The 14,769-nt window shown below is 49.6% G+C and overlaps 1 protein-coding gene across 10 annotated transcripts in view; it reads right to left on the bottom strand.

Moving 5' to 3' along the window:
- The window catches only part of NCAM1 (neural cell adhesion molecule 1), a 103,486-nt gene that overhangs the window by 34,931 nt on the left and 53,786 nt on the right, over window positions 1-14,769 (bottom strand). For 6 of the 10 annotated variants that reach the window (XM_071576412.1, XM_071576416.1, XM_071576413.1 and 3 more), the window contains exons 2-10: window positions 12,561-12,635; window positions 12,058-12,276; window positions 11,226-11,369; window positions 10,293-10,430; window positions 9,729-9,846; window positions 8,786-8,955; window positions 7,809-7,951; window positions 4,203-4,232; window positions 179-329 (exon numbers count right to left, since the gene is read on the bottom strand). In XM_071576412.1, the coding sequence (XP_071432513.1) occupies window positions 179-329; window positions 4,203-4,232; window positions 7,809-7,951; window positions 8,786-8,955; window positions 9,729-9,846; window positions 10,293-10,430; window positions 11,226-11,369; window positions 12,058-12,276; window positions 12,561-12,635 (1,188 nt within the window). The remainder of the gene's footprint in view (window positions 1-178; window positions 330-4,202; window positions 4,233-7,808; window positions 7,952-8,785; window positions 8,956-9,728; window positions 9,847-10,292; window positions 10,431-11,225; window positions 11,370-12,057; window positions 12,277-12,560; window positions 12,636-14,769) is intronic. The other 4 variants (XM_071576414.1, XM_071576415.1, XM_071576419.1 and 1 more) reach the window with 1 other exon arrangement.

Raw genomic sequence — 14,769 nt, 5'->3', positions numbered from 1 at the left:
GAGGCTCAGAGCAGTGTAGGCACTCCAGCTCCATCTGCTCACAGTGAGCTGCTTCCCACACCCTCACCCTCAGCACCAGCACATCCCGAGCCGCAGCTGCCTTGGTCTCACCACAGGGACAGGGAAAGCAAAGAGTCCCCCTGTGGACACCCTGGCCAGCCCACCCTGCCCTCCTTACACTGCACTTCGAGGTACATGGCCTGGGAGTCCTGCCCGATGGTGTTGCTGGCCGTGCACACGTACTCGCCGGCGTCCGTGTACTGGATGTCCTTGAGGGTGAGCGACGAGACCCGCGCGTGGCTGCGCACCACGATGCGCCCGTCCAGCGTCTGGCAGGGGGGAGAACACGGTCAGGGGCTGCCCCCCAGCCTGGGGGGCACTCTGAGGGCATGGGAACAAGGGCAGGTCAGGCTCATGCCAACCCTGCAGTGCTCGGTGTTGGGAGGGGAACCCAAGGCATCTCCCAAAGCTACAAGAAGGCTCCTGGTCACACAGGGCCAACTGCAGTGACCCAGAGCACTCAGGAGAAGGGGGAAAGGAAATGAAGGACCAAACTACATGTCTGAGGACAGCCAGAGTCAGGCTGCTCCCCAGAGTGAGACCTGCAGAGATCCAGCTCTGGTTAAAGACTTTTGCCAGCATGCAAGAAACAAAAGAAACCTCCCCAATGGCTACTGTGCTTCCACTCAGGGAATTCAGCCCTTCCTGTTCTCCCACCAGGATAGGATTTATTTCAGAGTCCTTGCAGTGGCATTAGTAAGAACAGATCCAGAATTCAGAGTCAAATAGTGCAAAAAGAAAGCTCAGACCTTTCACCCGAACGAGGCACATGAACAGAGAAAAGTGCAGAGAGGCACAGGAAGAGAGAAAAGGGCAAGAAAGCTCCATGAGCCTGCTGGAAACAGCCCTGTGGTGCTTTAAGAAAGTTCTAGAACCACCTCCCCCATGCAATAAAGTGTGGGGACATCACTGACAGAGCCCAGGGATGTAAAACCCAGGCTGCCATCTGCTCCAGGGGACTGCACCCACCCAGCCATCCCACCCCACAGCAGGCTGGGGTTGTTTTCCTCTTCAATTTGTGACCAAAGCCCAAGTGCTCTGTTCATACTTGAAGCACACAAGGCCATGGACTCCTCTCTCCACCCTGGTGCTTGTGCTTCAGCTTGGAAGCTTTAAAGCACCAACTCTCTCATCCAATTTCCCAAGTGGCACAAGGGAATAAATGTGGTCCCCTCCTGGCTCTGCCTGCTGCTGCAGCCCCCTCTCCTAATGCAATCCATGCTCCAAGAGCATTTGTTTTCTTGGAAGATGCAGCACAAGCACTGAGATTATGAGTAGAACCCTGAGGATTTTAAAGAGCCAAGTGCACTGAGCTGGAGCACAACATCCATCTCGGGGATCTCAGGCAATCAGAGCCCCTGAGCCTGAAGCCTCTTTCTGTGCTGAGCTTGTGGTCTCAGACTCTGAGACTGAGAAAGTTTCTACAATTGTTCCCTCTGTTAATTTTAATATCAGTTCACAAAACAGGATCCCTTGATGACACAAGAACAATTATAGGTGGGTTTTTCCTCTTTTCCCCTGCACACAGGTCTCCTGCAATCCCTGATCAATGCCACAGACTCCATCCCTCTGCTGTGCCTGGCCCCCTGTGCTGTGGGAATAGTTATTCCATGTACATGTGCTGCCTTGGGTATCATTTCCCAGAACCTTAACAACACACTGTGTCCACTGTGGTATCACACAACTAAATCCTGCTTTCCTCCTTCTTCTCCACTGACTGTACTGTTATCCTTCTGTCTGACTTGTGATCTGACTCCACAACAGCTCAGCTTTGAAACCAAAACATTAAAAATGGTAATTTTACATCCAAGTGTCACCTGCTTTTTCCCCACCTCCTCAAGACCTAACACAGACCAGAGTGCCAGGCAGGGGTAACTTCACAAGCAGTGCAACTGATTCTGGAGATGAAGCTCTGTCTCTTAATGCAAAAGGCATAAGAAAAGAAAAAAAAATATCAAGAAAAATGTCCTAAAGAAGAGAAAAATATCTGCTGAAGAAAGCACATGACTAGTTCTCTTTATTCCTATTTCAGCCCATCAGGTGCCAACAACTCCTGGCTGTCAGAGACAGGACAGGAAGGAACTTGTGGCCAGATGTAGACACCTGTAATCCCTTGTCTCCCTGACTTCAAGGATTTTGGATAACAAAATGCATTCTGGTAATGTGGAGACACCCTAAAGGACACAAGCAGAAAGTCCTGCCACAGCAGGTGCCACAGAGCAGGGCATGATGGTTCTCTACACTGCCAACTACTGCAGCTTCTCCTGAGGCACATGAGGTGCTTTCCCTAAATTGTGACCCTCCCTGGGGCACACAGTCCCTGTGCCCACAGCTGGCCCAGCCTTAATACCCCAGGGCCAAAGGGGAACAGGAGAGACAAGTAAATAAGATGCATTTATCCCCTTCCCTCCACTTTCTGGAGTTTATCCCCTTCCAACAAGAATCTATGACTCATTTCCACACAGTCAAACCTTTCCCTCACCCACTTCCCACACACTGGACATCATCACCAAACACCTGGAAATCCTGCCCACAGGTACCAATTCCAGGGAAGGAAGATGAGAGGTCTCTCCTGGCTCTGTGCTGGCACTGCCCTCACCAAAATCTGTTAGGCTGAAATAATTCCCAGTGACCAGAGAGGCATCACCAGCTGTGGTGGAACTGAGGTTATGGTGCTGTGAGTGACTCCCTCATCCCTCACCTTCCTCACCCTTAGGAAGAGTGAAACACCAATGCCAAGTGTTCACTCCCCTTCCCCAGCCCTGAATTCCTGCTGCTGGAACACTCTGCCAAGAGCCCCCATGCAATTTTAAAGCAGTTTCAAAGATATATCCTGCACGAGCTGCAGTGATGACCTTCACCAACATTCTCACCAAACCCCACCTGGGTATTTTAAGACACAGTAAGAAATGGAGAGGCAGCAAAGCTTAATAGTGTTAGTGCTCTTGTTAATCAAAAGCTGGAGAGAGAGAGCCCAGAGAAAACCCTGGGGGCAAGGGGAGACAGAGACAACTGTCAGAGGAATTAACACGAGTCCTGAAGAGATGCAACTACTCAGATTCCAAATTCTTCAATGCAAACTGCTCAACATCTGATGCCTTCACTTGCCACAATACAACTACTCCAACAGATTATTTGGAAGGAAGAATGGGCAGGAGGATCTTCTCAGCCCCATATGAAACACAGGTGGATGGTGCTTAAATTACAAGTTTACTCTGTTGAGGCCACACCAGTCTCTGTGGTTTAAGATGGCTCAAAAATAGTTAAAAAAATCAGTTCCCCAGAGCCTTCACAGAGTTTATCCTAAAAACACAACTGACAGTTAATTTTGTTCTCTACCTGACCACTGTTATTTGCTTGGAAACTCTTTCTGGTCCATTTTGAAGCAAGAGTTATAAATAAGGTGCACATAAAGGTAGGTTATTCTCATTATTAATATTATTATTATTATTATTATTATTATTACTATTTTTACAGTGCAGCACTGGATGTGAAATTAAAAGCAACAAGCCCCATTTGCACCAGCCCCAGTTACTGCATTATCCCACCCCCTCATGACCCTTGCAAATCAAAGACAAATAATAATTCAGCAATTTGGAGCATTTTCTGGAAAAATACAACTCCTGAGAGGTTTATCTGCATTGATTTGGAAATGGAACATGATGCAGTTGTCCTTTAAGAGAAGGTCAAACTTCAGGAGTGCCATGAGCAAATAGGTGAGTTGGCTGGAGCAGAGGAGAATTATCTTGGGGGAAAAACACTTCCCCAGAACTCATGCTGTTGCTAATGCTCAGTCTCCAAAAGAGAGCTGTGATTCACACTGGCAGCAGAGGGGAAAATGGGGAAAGCATTATCTGTCAGATTTCACATTTGCTTTTGCTTTTAATTGTCTTTTTTTTGCTTTTAAAGTGACAACCAGAGTTACTCACTCCCAACACAGCCAGTTTGCTCATCCAAGATTGCATCACTACGTGCCAAGCAACTTCTAACTCTAGAAGCTGTTTCTCTTAAGTATTGACATTTAATTTGTTCACATTTAGTTGGCGTGGTTACTGGACTAGAGGTTTGTTAATCTGTAATGCTTAAAGGAAAACCAAAACCAAAAACCTAAGAAGTTTGCTAAAGGTCTGGTAATCTTATACCTCGTGTTTCTCGGGCCGGGTCCACGAAGCCTGGAGAGAACAGATATAGAACACAACAACAACAACAGAAAAAAAGCAGTAAGAGTTTATCAAAGGTTGCTTTTGGGTATCAGTGTATGCACCACATTGTGTTCTGTGCACATGCAGACTCTCCAAGCTGTACATCTCCTGGGGGGTGGGGGGTGATCACACCTTCCAGCTCCCAACAGAACCTCAATTTAGATCGGCATCCAAAATTCCATATCCTGGCAGTTGGTCTTACAAATACTGAACAAAGGGTGAGGACACCTCAAACTGCTCCTGTTTGTCCATCTGGTCACACCTCACCTTTCCCAGACACCTGTCCCCAAGCACTGAATGGCAGAGAGAAGTCACAGGTCTGGTTTTCTCCCCCTGCTCCCTCTGCCACCCCCGCACACTGATTAACAGCATCACTCATTAACAGCATCGCTCATTAACGTGGTCATGCACTTGGGTCTGTGTTTCCATGCATTGTGGGCCAGGAGGAGGAGACCTCGAGCTGCAGAGGACAGTGGGACTCCCTGCACAGGGCACAGCAGGACCTTGTGTCTGCAGCTGGACACATCCCTGTGCTCAGGGTGTGTGGGAGCCCTTCCTGGGCTTGGGACAGCCCAGCAACACTGACACATGCTCAGACCTCACATTAAATAATGGATTTCAAGCACATATTTCCCACTCAGAGAAAGCCACCACCAGTGTGGACCATATTCACCGTGGTTCAGAAAGACCAAAGTTGCTGGGGGCCATTTCCCCCCCTATAATTTATATTTCAAATATCCTCTGCTCTCGAGTTCAATTGCACCTTGATCCACTTCAGCTGAGGAGCCCAAAATCACCTGCTAATGTCACAGCCACGATGGCACCAGTGGATGTGAGGCACAAGTGTGAGTATCACAGCACACAGGAGTGACAGGAATGGAGATGGAGGCTCAGGAAATGACAATAAAAACCACAGTATTGTTTCCACAGGGCTTCTAGTGAACATTGTGAGACTTCAGATATTAACAGATGGGACAGACAGCCTCGGTTTACAATGTCTGGGATGAAAGCAAATTGTTTGCTTGTAACTAGAAGCCTGAGGTGAAGCTCCCCAACACCTGCATGGGGCAGGACTCTCCCCAAACCTGGTCATTTCTATGTATATATATTATATATCCTGTTGTGCACAAGGTCCTTGAAAGATGAACAGGCAGTCTAATTATCCAGAATAATCCCTATTTGATGCAGCTCAGACTGTCCAGTCCTGTTCAGTGAGTCCCTACAGTGTCAGCACAGGGGGATTCTTCCTATCCTTTGGTGTTCAGTGCCTGTCAACCTAAAGGAACATGAAGAAGGAAAAAAGCCTGTTCCCACACCACTAGAGTTTGCTGTTTCTTTGTAATGGCACTCAGGGATGTGAGGAAAGAGGCAGAAGCACATTCCCCATCCTGGAGAGCTCCAGACTAACTGTCCCTCACCAAGAGAGAGACACAAGCTCAGCTCAGCACCATGCAGGGAACAGGGGGGAAATAAGAGCCTTGTGCATCTCCCCTTCCCTTTGGAAGCAAGTTGTTAAATGGGAATCCTCAGTGACAAAGCAGCTTTTCTGAAGGACAAAACATTATTGGGAGTTAAGGCACCTCTACACCTCTACAAATCTAGACTGAAGTATGACTACAAGAGTAAACAGGAAGCAAGAAAGAAGTATCTAAAGAATATTCAGAAGTTGGGCTTCATCATTCTATAAAGAGTATTGTTTGTCCTGCAGCAAAGACCATCCATTTGCCTGTGCTGTCCCAGAGGCAGCAAAGGAAGAATAAACTGAACACATGCATTTGGTTGTACCTGTAGTAGATATTAATCAGAGCTATTCTGGCCTGAGGATTTTCTGGATATTTGTATTGTTCACCTAAACTTTCTGCACCAGACAGACAATGGGAAAAGTGTAAAACCAACCAAACCAAACCAAACCACACACAGAAAATAAAATAACCCAGCCTAGAAAATGCACAGTGTATGATCCAAGAATGTTTGCCCTGAAGGTTTGATCCAGTACATGAGACACATGGCAGCACCTCAAACCTTGGATGTTCCCCCTGTCTATAGAAGAATCAACATTTTCCCTACTACTGATCACCAACAGCATCAAGCAGGATATATGAGTCTTAAAAATCAGCAAAAATGAGTTAGCAGTTTTGCCACTGAGATCTTGTTGCTTTAACTGGGCTGGGCAGAGGGGGCTCTGCAAACAGGCTCTCCTACCCCCTTCAACTTGGTTGAGTTTTTATATTCTCCTCCCTGACAAAGCTCCTTCCATGGCTGTGACCTAAACTCGAGGCCCAGCAGGTCAGGAGCTCCTCCCAGGGCTCTCCTAGACAGAGACAAGAGCATGAATAAATAACCTCATCCTGTGCAAACAGGTTCCCCCAGTCACACTGCAGTGACAAGCCACCAGCTTCTGAAGGCACTGGAACCCTCTCTAAACATTGCAGGGATTCACACCAGCCCCCAGATCCCAAAGATGAAAAAGAACTGAAGCTGCAAAACTTTGGCACTCTGATTAATAAGTTACACATGAACAACGTGGGGGAGAGCTGACATCATGGGGGCAAGTCAAAAAGCTCATTTAGGAGCTCCAGAGCAGGGTGGCAGCTGTGGGGACAACTGACAGTGGACACCTCTGTTGCTCCCAGACTTCCAGAGTCTGTCACCTGCTGCCTCACACTGAGCCAGAACCCCTGGCGTGGCCAAGGCAGCTGAGCCCTGAAGCATCCTGTTATTAGAAGATTATTAATAAGCACCAACTCCTCACTCCAGCTTTTATCTAAGCTTTCTTTAGCTCCCAATTATGCCTTCTGATCACTTATGCAACTATTATGAAACATCTACAGTAAAGCAGCACATCCCAATCTTGTCTAATTAAAGGAATTGTAGCCAGGAACACCAGCACTCTCTTCTAAAAGAAAAACTGCTAATTATTTTTGCCTTTTAAGAACAAAATGGCATTGATGTGATCAACAAAACAGGTGAGCACAAAGGCAGGGAGGCTTTTGTGCTTCAGGAACGTGCAGTACCAGAGCACAACACAGAAGGGCGAGAGGGAATAATGAACAGGCTCATTTTGGTTCACTGCACCTCTGAGAGGGGACACCCCATCCCTGCCACCCTGCCAGTCACACCCTGAGGGCAGCATGGACAACTCTGCCATCAGGGTGCTCATTCCCAGCCTGGAAACAGGAGGGAAAACACTTCCACAAGCTTCCTGCAACTGTAGGTCCCTTTGGAAACTCCTCTGAAGAGGGTTTAGGGTCTCCTGCTCTCCAGGTTCATTCAACTCCACGTGGCACAGCAGGAGCTAAAAAGCACATCCTCAGTTCTACTGAACTGACGTGGCTCTTCCCAACAGGACATTCGTGGCATTGCTCCAGGAGTGGAGCTGACCCTTTGGGGGGCACTGTGTGCACATGTTCCCCCCAGAGAGGGCCTCCCCAGGACCCCCACGTGCACCCATCCCCGTGCAGCTCATGCACCCCAGGTCAGCAGAGCAGGCAGGCACAGGCTGGGCTGATCCCACCACCCAGAGCACGGCTTTGGGCAGGGCTGTACCTTCTCCTCATTGCTGATGTTCCGCGTGGAGGTTCTCCAGGTGATGGAAGGGATGGGGTCCCCCGAGGCCTCGCAGGTCAGGGTGATCTGGTCCTCCAGCTCCATGGCTGTTTTGTTCTCCACATACGTGATTTTGGGTTTTGCTGAGAAGGAAAAGCAACTCTCGTTCAGCTGGGGCTCAGGACGAAGCTCGTCTGCCAACAGCAAGGTCTGGAACAGGCAGCACTGGGGGAAAAGGCTTTGGAATTGTGACAAGTTCACTGTCATGTGGGGAAGGAGCAGAGTGGAATTTGAGAAGGGGCACCTCCTTGCAGAGCTAGAACTTTCCTACTCATGCTTACAGCTGAGGCTTCTCACAGAGAGGATGAGAAGAGGGTACATGTGAAGTAGAACCCATTTAGCAGAGTACAAATGATCAGCCCCTGGGATTACCAGCTGAGTCTTCCACCTCCCTTTCTACTTTCGGCCACAAATCAGCCTTTTGATAAGCAGCTTTGCCAAGGGGCTGCAAATGGGGCAGGGAGAATTACATTCCTTGACACTCCCAGATTCACTGAAGGCAGTGAAGCTGCTGAATCATCCCTACAAGCCTGAGGTCATTCACATCGTGGTGGGGTGGAGTCCACCTCCCTGCCCAGCTTAGACCAAGTCCCACTGAAGTACTAAAGCAGCTTTGGGAGGATCAGGATTCAGCCCTCTGGGCCTGGATGGTGTTTCAGGTACCATGTGAGACTCATCCCAGCATCCCTGCCCAGGACTGGATCTCTTTTCCCAGGGGGAAGCAGAATGGAGCTGGGATGTGTTTCAGACACACACACACACGAGGGCAGAGGAGCACAGCAGGACCTGGGGAAGCAGCAGCTCCGGATAAGCCACATCAGGCATTAACTGGGATAAGTAGGTTACAGCTTCCAGCTTGCCCTAGTGAGCTCCCAACACCCACTGCACTGGAAAGGGGGAGGGAAGAGCATGTTTACCAAAGACTTTGAGGTGGATGGTGGCATCTGCCTCCCCTGCCTTGTTCTCAGCAATGCAGATGTACTCGGCCTCGTCGCTCTTATCCACCTTCCTGATGACGAGCTCGGACCCATCGTAGTTAAAACTGTATTTCTCCTCATCCTCAGCCTCCTCCACTGGCTCTCCATCCCTGGGGGCACAAAGCAAAAGGGCTGTGGGGGACCAGCTTGGCTTGGGCCTCTTGTTAATGCCAGAGCTGCTCTGATACTGAAACTCCTCATACTGAGAGGGACCAGCACCTTTTCCTGAAAAAAGCTCACCTTTTCATCTCTTCCCCATCCCTCCTGCCTTAGGGCTCTTGGCAGCTCAACCTTTCACCTCCTGACACCCCACAGAGCTGGAACCCCACTGAGGGTGGTTTGTGTCCTGGCACATCAAGGCAGCATTCCAAGCTGCCATCAGCTTTTCCAGTGTAACAACTTGTCATACCCTTCACCAAAGGCTCCACAACCCCAAGGACAGTGGGCCTGAGGTTTGTAGCACTGCCTGACACTGCAAGGCAAGAAGCTGGGAGGGGACACAGCCAAACAAGCTGACCTGACTGAACACCTGCCTGCCAGTGGGGAGCACTGAATGAATCCCTTGTTTTGCTTTGGTGTCATTCAAAGTTTTTGCTTTGGTGTCATTCAAAGCTTTTGCTTTGTCTATTAAACTGTCCTACCCTTGTCATTCTCCTCCCCAATCCACACCCCCTGAGTGGTCTGTGAGGTACTTAGATGCCCACCCACAGCAGAATGTAACTTCAGTTCCATCATGACTCCACTCTTTCTCTTGTGAAAAAAAAAACCCAAACATTAACCTTATTCCAGTTAAAATGTTTCTTCCCCTCCAGCCTGGTTTTCCAGGTCTTGGGGGGCCACTCCTGCCCACACACCCCCAGGACACTTGCACACAGCATCTTACTTTGTCCACGTCACGGTTGGCTCAGGAAAACCATCAGCATCACATGCCAAGGTGACAGACTGGCTGAGGTTGGCAGTGGCGTTCATAGTGCTCTGCCTGGCACGCACAGAGGGAGGTACTAGAAGAGAAGAAATCCACATCAGAGTTAGAAAGGACAGAAGGTGTGAGCAAGAGGAAGCCCTGGGAGGCTCCCTGTCCACCTCTGCAACAACCACAGATGTCACCAGTGACTCAAACCTTCCACCATCAACAGTTTTAATGCAGGAGCTCTCCAAAGCAATCAGCACAGGGGATAAAGGGCAGGGAGGTGCCCAAAAAACCAAACCAGTGTGCTGGACAAAAGCACTTGTGAGTCCCAACGAGATCAATTCCTCACTCTAAGTCATGGGACACTTCAGGTTTCCCCGGACATGTTATTTCCTTGAATTCACTCCATTTCATGGACATTTCTATTTGGCTCAGCAGAGAAAGCTGATGGTAAATCCTGAGTGTGAACCTGAAGTAACATTTCCATCGCTCCATCCAGTGAGGTTCTCATGCCCCAGCCCTCCTGTGAGCTCTCACCATTCACAATGACCTGGATGTCCTTGAAGTTGATCTCCCCACGAGCCAAGATCCTCCCCTCACACCTGTACGTCCCCTCATCCGTCTTCTTGATGCCCCGGATCTGCAGGTAGTTGTTGGACAGGACTATGAATCGCACTGGAAAAGACAAGAGGGAGGTTCACCCAGGAATCCTCAGGCAAGCTCACTGCAGGTCCTGCTCCTCTCCCCACCCCTGCTGGGCTGAGACAAGGATTAGTGGAATGAAACTTCTCACTATAAAAGGGAGATGCTGCAGCAACTGGATCTGACAACAGCAATAAGAGAGACCCAGAAGTGGAGAGCAGCCAAGTGCTGGTGCTGTGCAGTGTGAGTGCTCAGAGAGATGGTACACAGACACATTTGCATTTAATTAGAGCAGGCAATATGCAATTTGGGACTTATCCCTCTTGCCCAAGGGGGGCAGAGCTCAAGGTTTTACTGCCCTACTACCTGTGTGCCTGCAGGAAGTAGGTGTGAGAAACCCAGCTGAGGCACAGCTGGAATCAGGGTTTGGAGTCCTCTCTGCCAGCAAAGTGCCCCTCTGGGCATGGCTGGCTGCAGCATTGTGAAAGAAAGAGAAAGGTTCTTGCAAGGAGCTTTTAGCCCCTTTTTCTCTGGAAGGCTGGAGAGTGTCACAACACTCAGCTTTTCTGTCTGGTGGCACTTCTTTTATCTGATTGTTTTCTTTCGAGCATTCCTGGGTTATTCCAGTCTGATGGTCATTTCTGTGGGAACATTATTGCCCTGCCAGTGCCAAACCACAGCTCCTGGAATAGCTAAACTCACATCCCATGACCTGGTGCCACACACAAATTGCTCCTCCTTTTCCCTTGTGGCCACCACCCATTTTGTGTGTGAGCCTGATCTGAGATGGACATTTGACCCCTGAATGGATGAACACCAAGACCTTACCATCTTTTTTTAGGATCACATCCCTGCCTTTGTGCTTCCAGATGATGGTGGGAGGCAGTGAGCTGACCACATCACACACGATCACAGCATCATCCCCTTCCTTGAATTCCTGGGGGGTGGGAGCATTCTTGAACATCAGCTTTTCTGCAAACAGTGGAAGGAGAAAGTCACTGCAGCTTTCTCAGCACACCTTGAGCTGTGCTCCTGGCTCAAGGCTGAGGAAAGCAAAGAAACCCCAGAGCACCCCAAAACCCATGGAAATCTTGTTCCCAAGGGGAGAATAAAGGTGTGTCTGACTGAATGTGCTGCCCCACAGAAAGCCTCTGTCCAGCCCTATCAGAGGGCCAAATCCATGCTCTCAATAACCCTCCCTGCAAAATGTGAACATGGAACTGCTCAGCCTCCCAGCAGGAAGGGGAAAAGCTGCTCTCGTGGCTCTGATGGACAACATGTTGATGGTTCATTATAAACCTCCTGCAGGCTGGGGCTCTTTGCTCAACAGCAGTGCTGTCTGACAGCACGTCTCTCACCCACAACAGCTGTTCCCTCTGGTTGCTCCTCCCAGGCTCTTATGAAGTGCCAGAATCTTCTCCTTCCCCCCTTTGCTCTGTGTTTCTGAAGAACTCAAGCAGCAGAAACGCTGGTGACGGCACCAAGGGCCTCCTTCCCACTTAGCCCACAAAACCCAGGAAGGAGAAGACTCAACACCCCCTTTCCTTCCACCCTCCTTTCCAACCAGCCTTGCCTAGGAAGGGGACATGCTTTATTCCCTACTCCTGCCTCCCATCCATGCCAGGCAGCCCAGAGGGGAGCGTGGGGGCTGCTGCCTTACGGAAGATCTTGACGTTGACGGTGGCCTCGGAGTCGCCGTCCTCGGCGCTGCTGACCACGCACTTGTAGATTCCAGCATCGTCAATGTTGGCATTGTAGATGGTGAGGGTGGAGGAGAAGTCATCGTTCCGCACCACCGAGATGCGCTGCTGGTTCGGCGTCAGCTTCTCCCCGTTCGGGGAGAACCACGAGATGTCCTTGAACTTGGCCTCGCCTGCAACTGGGGGCAAGAATCACAGAATCCCAGACTGTTCTGAGCTGGAAGGGACCCACGAGGGTCATCGAGTCCAACTCTTAAGTCAATGGCCCACACAGGGGATTGAACCCATGACCTTGGCATTATTACCACCAAGAGGGAGAGCAGCACCATGAAACCAGCCCAGCTCTGCTCTGCTGCTTGGGGTAAAACCTGTTCCAGCAAATATCACCACTCAGAGGGTGCTCTCACTGCCATCACCAAGTTAAACCCAGACAGACACAACGATGCCTCAAGCCACAGCTCACCTTGGCATAAGAAGAACTTGGACTCTCCAACGCTGATCTCCCCCTGACTTGGAACAATATCCACTTGTAGAGAAGCTGAAAAAGAAAAGAGCACACAGGAGAAGGGTAAATAACAGGTGTGGGCTTCAGTGCAACAGCTTTGCCAGCCTTCCAATCCTCACAGCTCCTTTACTCCTGCAATGGAAGGGCAGAGTCCGGTGGAACACTTATTTTCTGACCTGAATTACACTGGCAGGAAACAATGGGAAAGGACAGCACAGCTCCCCAGTTCATGCCATGTACAACCAGCCCTGCCCAGTGCAGATCCACGCATGGCCAAGGCCCTTCTCCCCCAGCACCATCCCTGCCTTCTTCATTGCATAAATTATGACCCATTAGGCAGAAAATGTAATTGGATTCTGGCTTTCCTCCAGCTATAGCTTAATTCCACAGCAGATCCGTGGCCTAACAAGTCCAGGTCAAGTTGAATTTGAGGACGCCAAAATGAAGAGGTTTTCTTTCCAACACCCCCCCAAAATGTTTTCATGCTGTAGTGCATGGAAATCCCTCTCCCAGAGCAGCTAATTTTACCTCCAGACCACAGAGGTGTTATTTGAGCTGCCAAACACACCTGGGGTTTTAAGGAACATGCACTGCCTCAGAAATTAAAACCTGACTCTGAGTGCCAATGGCAACATTCCTTGAAGTATCTGGGAAACACATGGATGGGGGGGTTAGGAATTAGGTCTGGAGGAGCACTGCCTGCCCTCATTAGGGAAGGACAGAAACCCCAGGATTTTCTGAGCACGTTCCTGCAGCCAACCACCACCCTGGCACAGCATTTCTCTTCCCACGGAAACTGGAAGCACTTCATGGGTGCCCCCTCAAAGGATGCTCACAGTGCAAGGTCCAGGCCATATTCCTGGTTTTTCTCTCCCTGCATTTCAGCAGGCTGAGCTGATAAATGCTGTTAAAAGGCTGGGAAGACACAGCAGGAAAACCAGACACAGCCCAGCCAGGGCTGCACTGGAAGCATTTCGGGGATCTCTGTGTGCTCCAGCTCTGGCCACACTCACATGTGTGGCTGCACATCCTGCCCAGCCAGAGCCTGTCACAAGGGGGACATTCAGGTCCCTCTGAATGTCCTGGGGAACAGCAAAGGGGCTTCTTACAGCCCCTCCTGGTCTGCCCAAGACACCCTCCTGAGCCCTGCACTTTCCAGCAGCTGGAACACAAAGAAGTTGTGATTGAAATCTCCACAGAACTGCCCTGGAAAAGCAGAGTAGTCCAAGGAAGGGCTTTCAGAGCAGCCATCAGCTTGCTTTCTACCCAGGCAAGCACTGCTAGCAAACCATGGGGTGCTGGTAAAAAGGCTTTGAGCTAATTGAGATCTAATGTAAATTCATACCCCCCCTTTTTTTTTGCCACACTACACTATATAAATACACCACTGGCCCTTTTCTACACTTGTAGAGCTGCTGCCTGCTGGGGTTATTAATGCCTTTCATTCCATTCTCAGGTGCTTTCTGTTACAGCTAGAAAGGAGAAAAAAAGGCTCTGTGTAAAGCATTGAACTTTTCATCACCCTCGAATTCAGCATCTGGGCTCTAACTTACATCTTTTTTTAGGCATGTCTATGCCACAGCAGATGCAAAGCAGGGGAGGAAATCACACAACCAGGGAATATCTTACTGTAATTACAGCCCCAAGAGCCAGGCCAGAGATCTGAGCCCAGGCAACAACACCCAGCTCTCAACATTTCGCTTTAATTCTTTCCAAGGGCTCAGCTCCTTCTGTGCATTCAAGATTTTCAAGAGAATGAAATCTCGAAACCATCCCTGGGACACAGAAAGGCAAAACTTTGGAGTCTTAGGAAGGAGCAAAGGAAGGACAACCCCAGTAATGGCTCATCACTCAGTCAGTGCTCCCTCTGCAAAGCTGGCATTAAATCTCCTAATTACTGGCCTAAGAAAGAGCATTTCTGGAAAGGTTGTGCAGAGGGGATCAATTCCCTCCCCAACCCTGTAAGTCAGCACAGTCCCTTCAGCTGGGATGGGAGGGAGGCACAGGGGGAACCTCCTGTATATTGTTACTGACCCCAGAGAGGCAATTCCAACCCAGAAAGTGCCAAGAGACACAAACTGTGACCTGGCGAACAGCAGGAACCAGAGAGCCAATATTAACAAATCTACTCCACACTTCAGCTCCTGTAATTTAATCCAGGAACAAG

The sequence above is a fragment of the Pithys albifrons genome, chromosome 23 (assembly GCF_047495875.1).
Source record: "Pithys albifrons albifrons isolate INPA30051 chromosome 23, PitAlb_v1, whole genome shotgun sequence".
In the NCBI taxonomy this organism is placed as follows: domain Eukaryota; kingdom Metazoa; phylum Chordata; class Aves; order Passeriformes; family Thamnophilidae; genus Pithys; species Pithys albifrons.
This window is presented reverse-complemented; position numbering and strand designations above follow the sequence as displayed.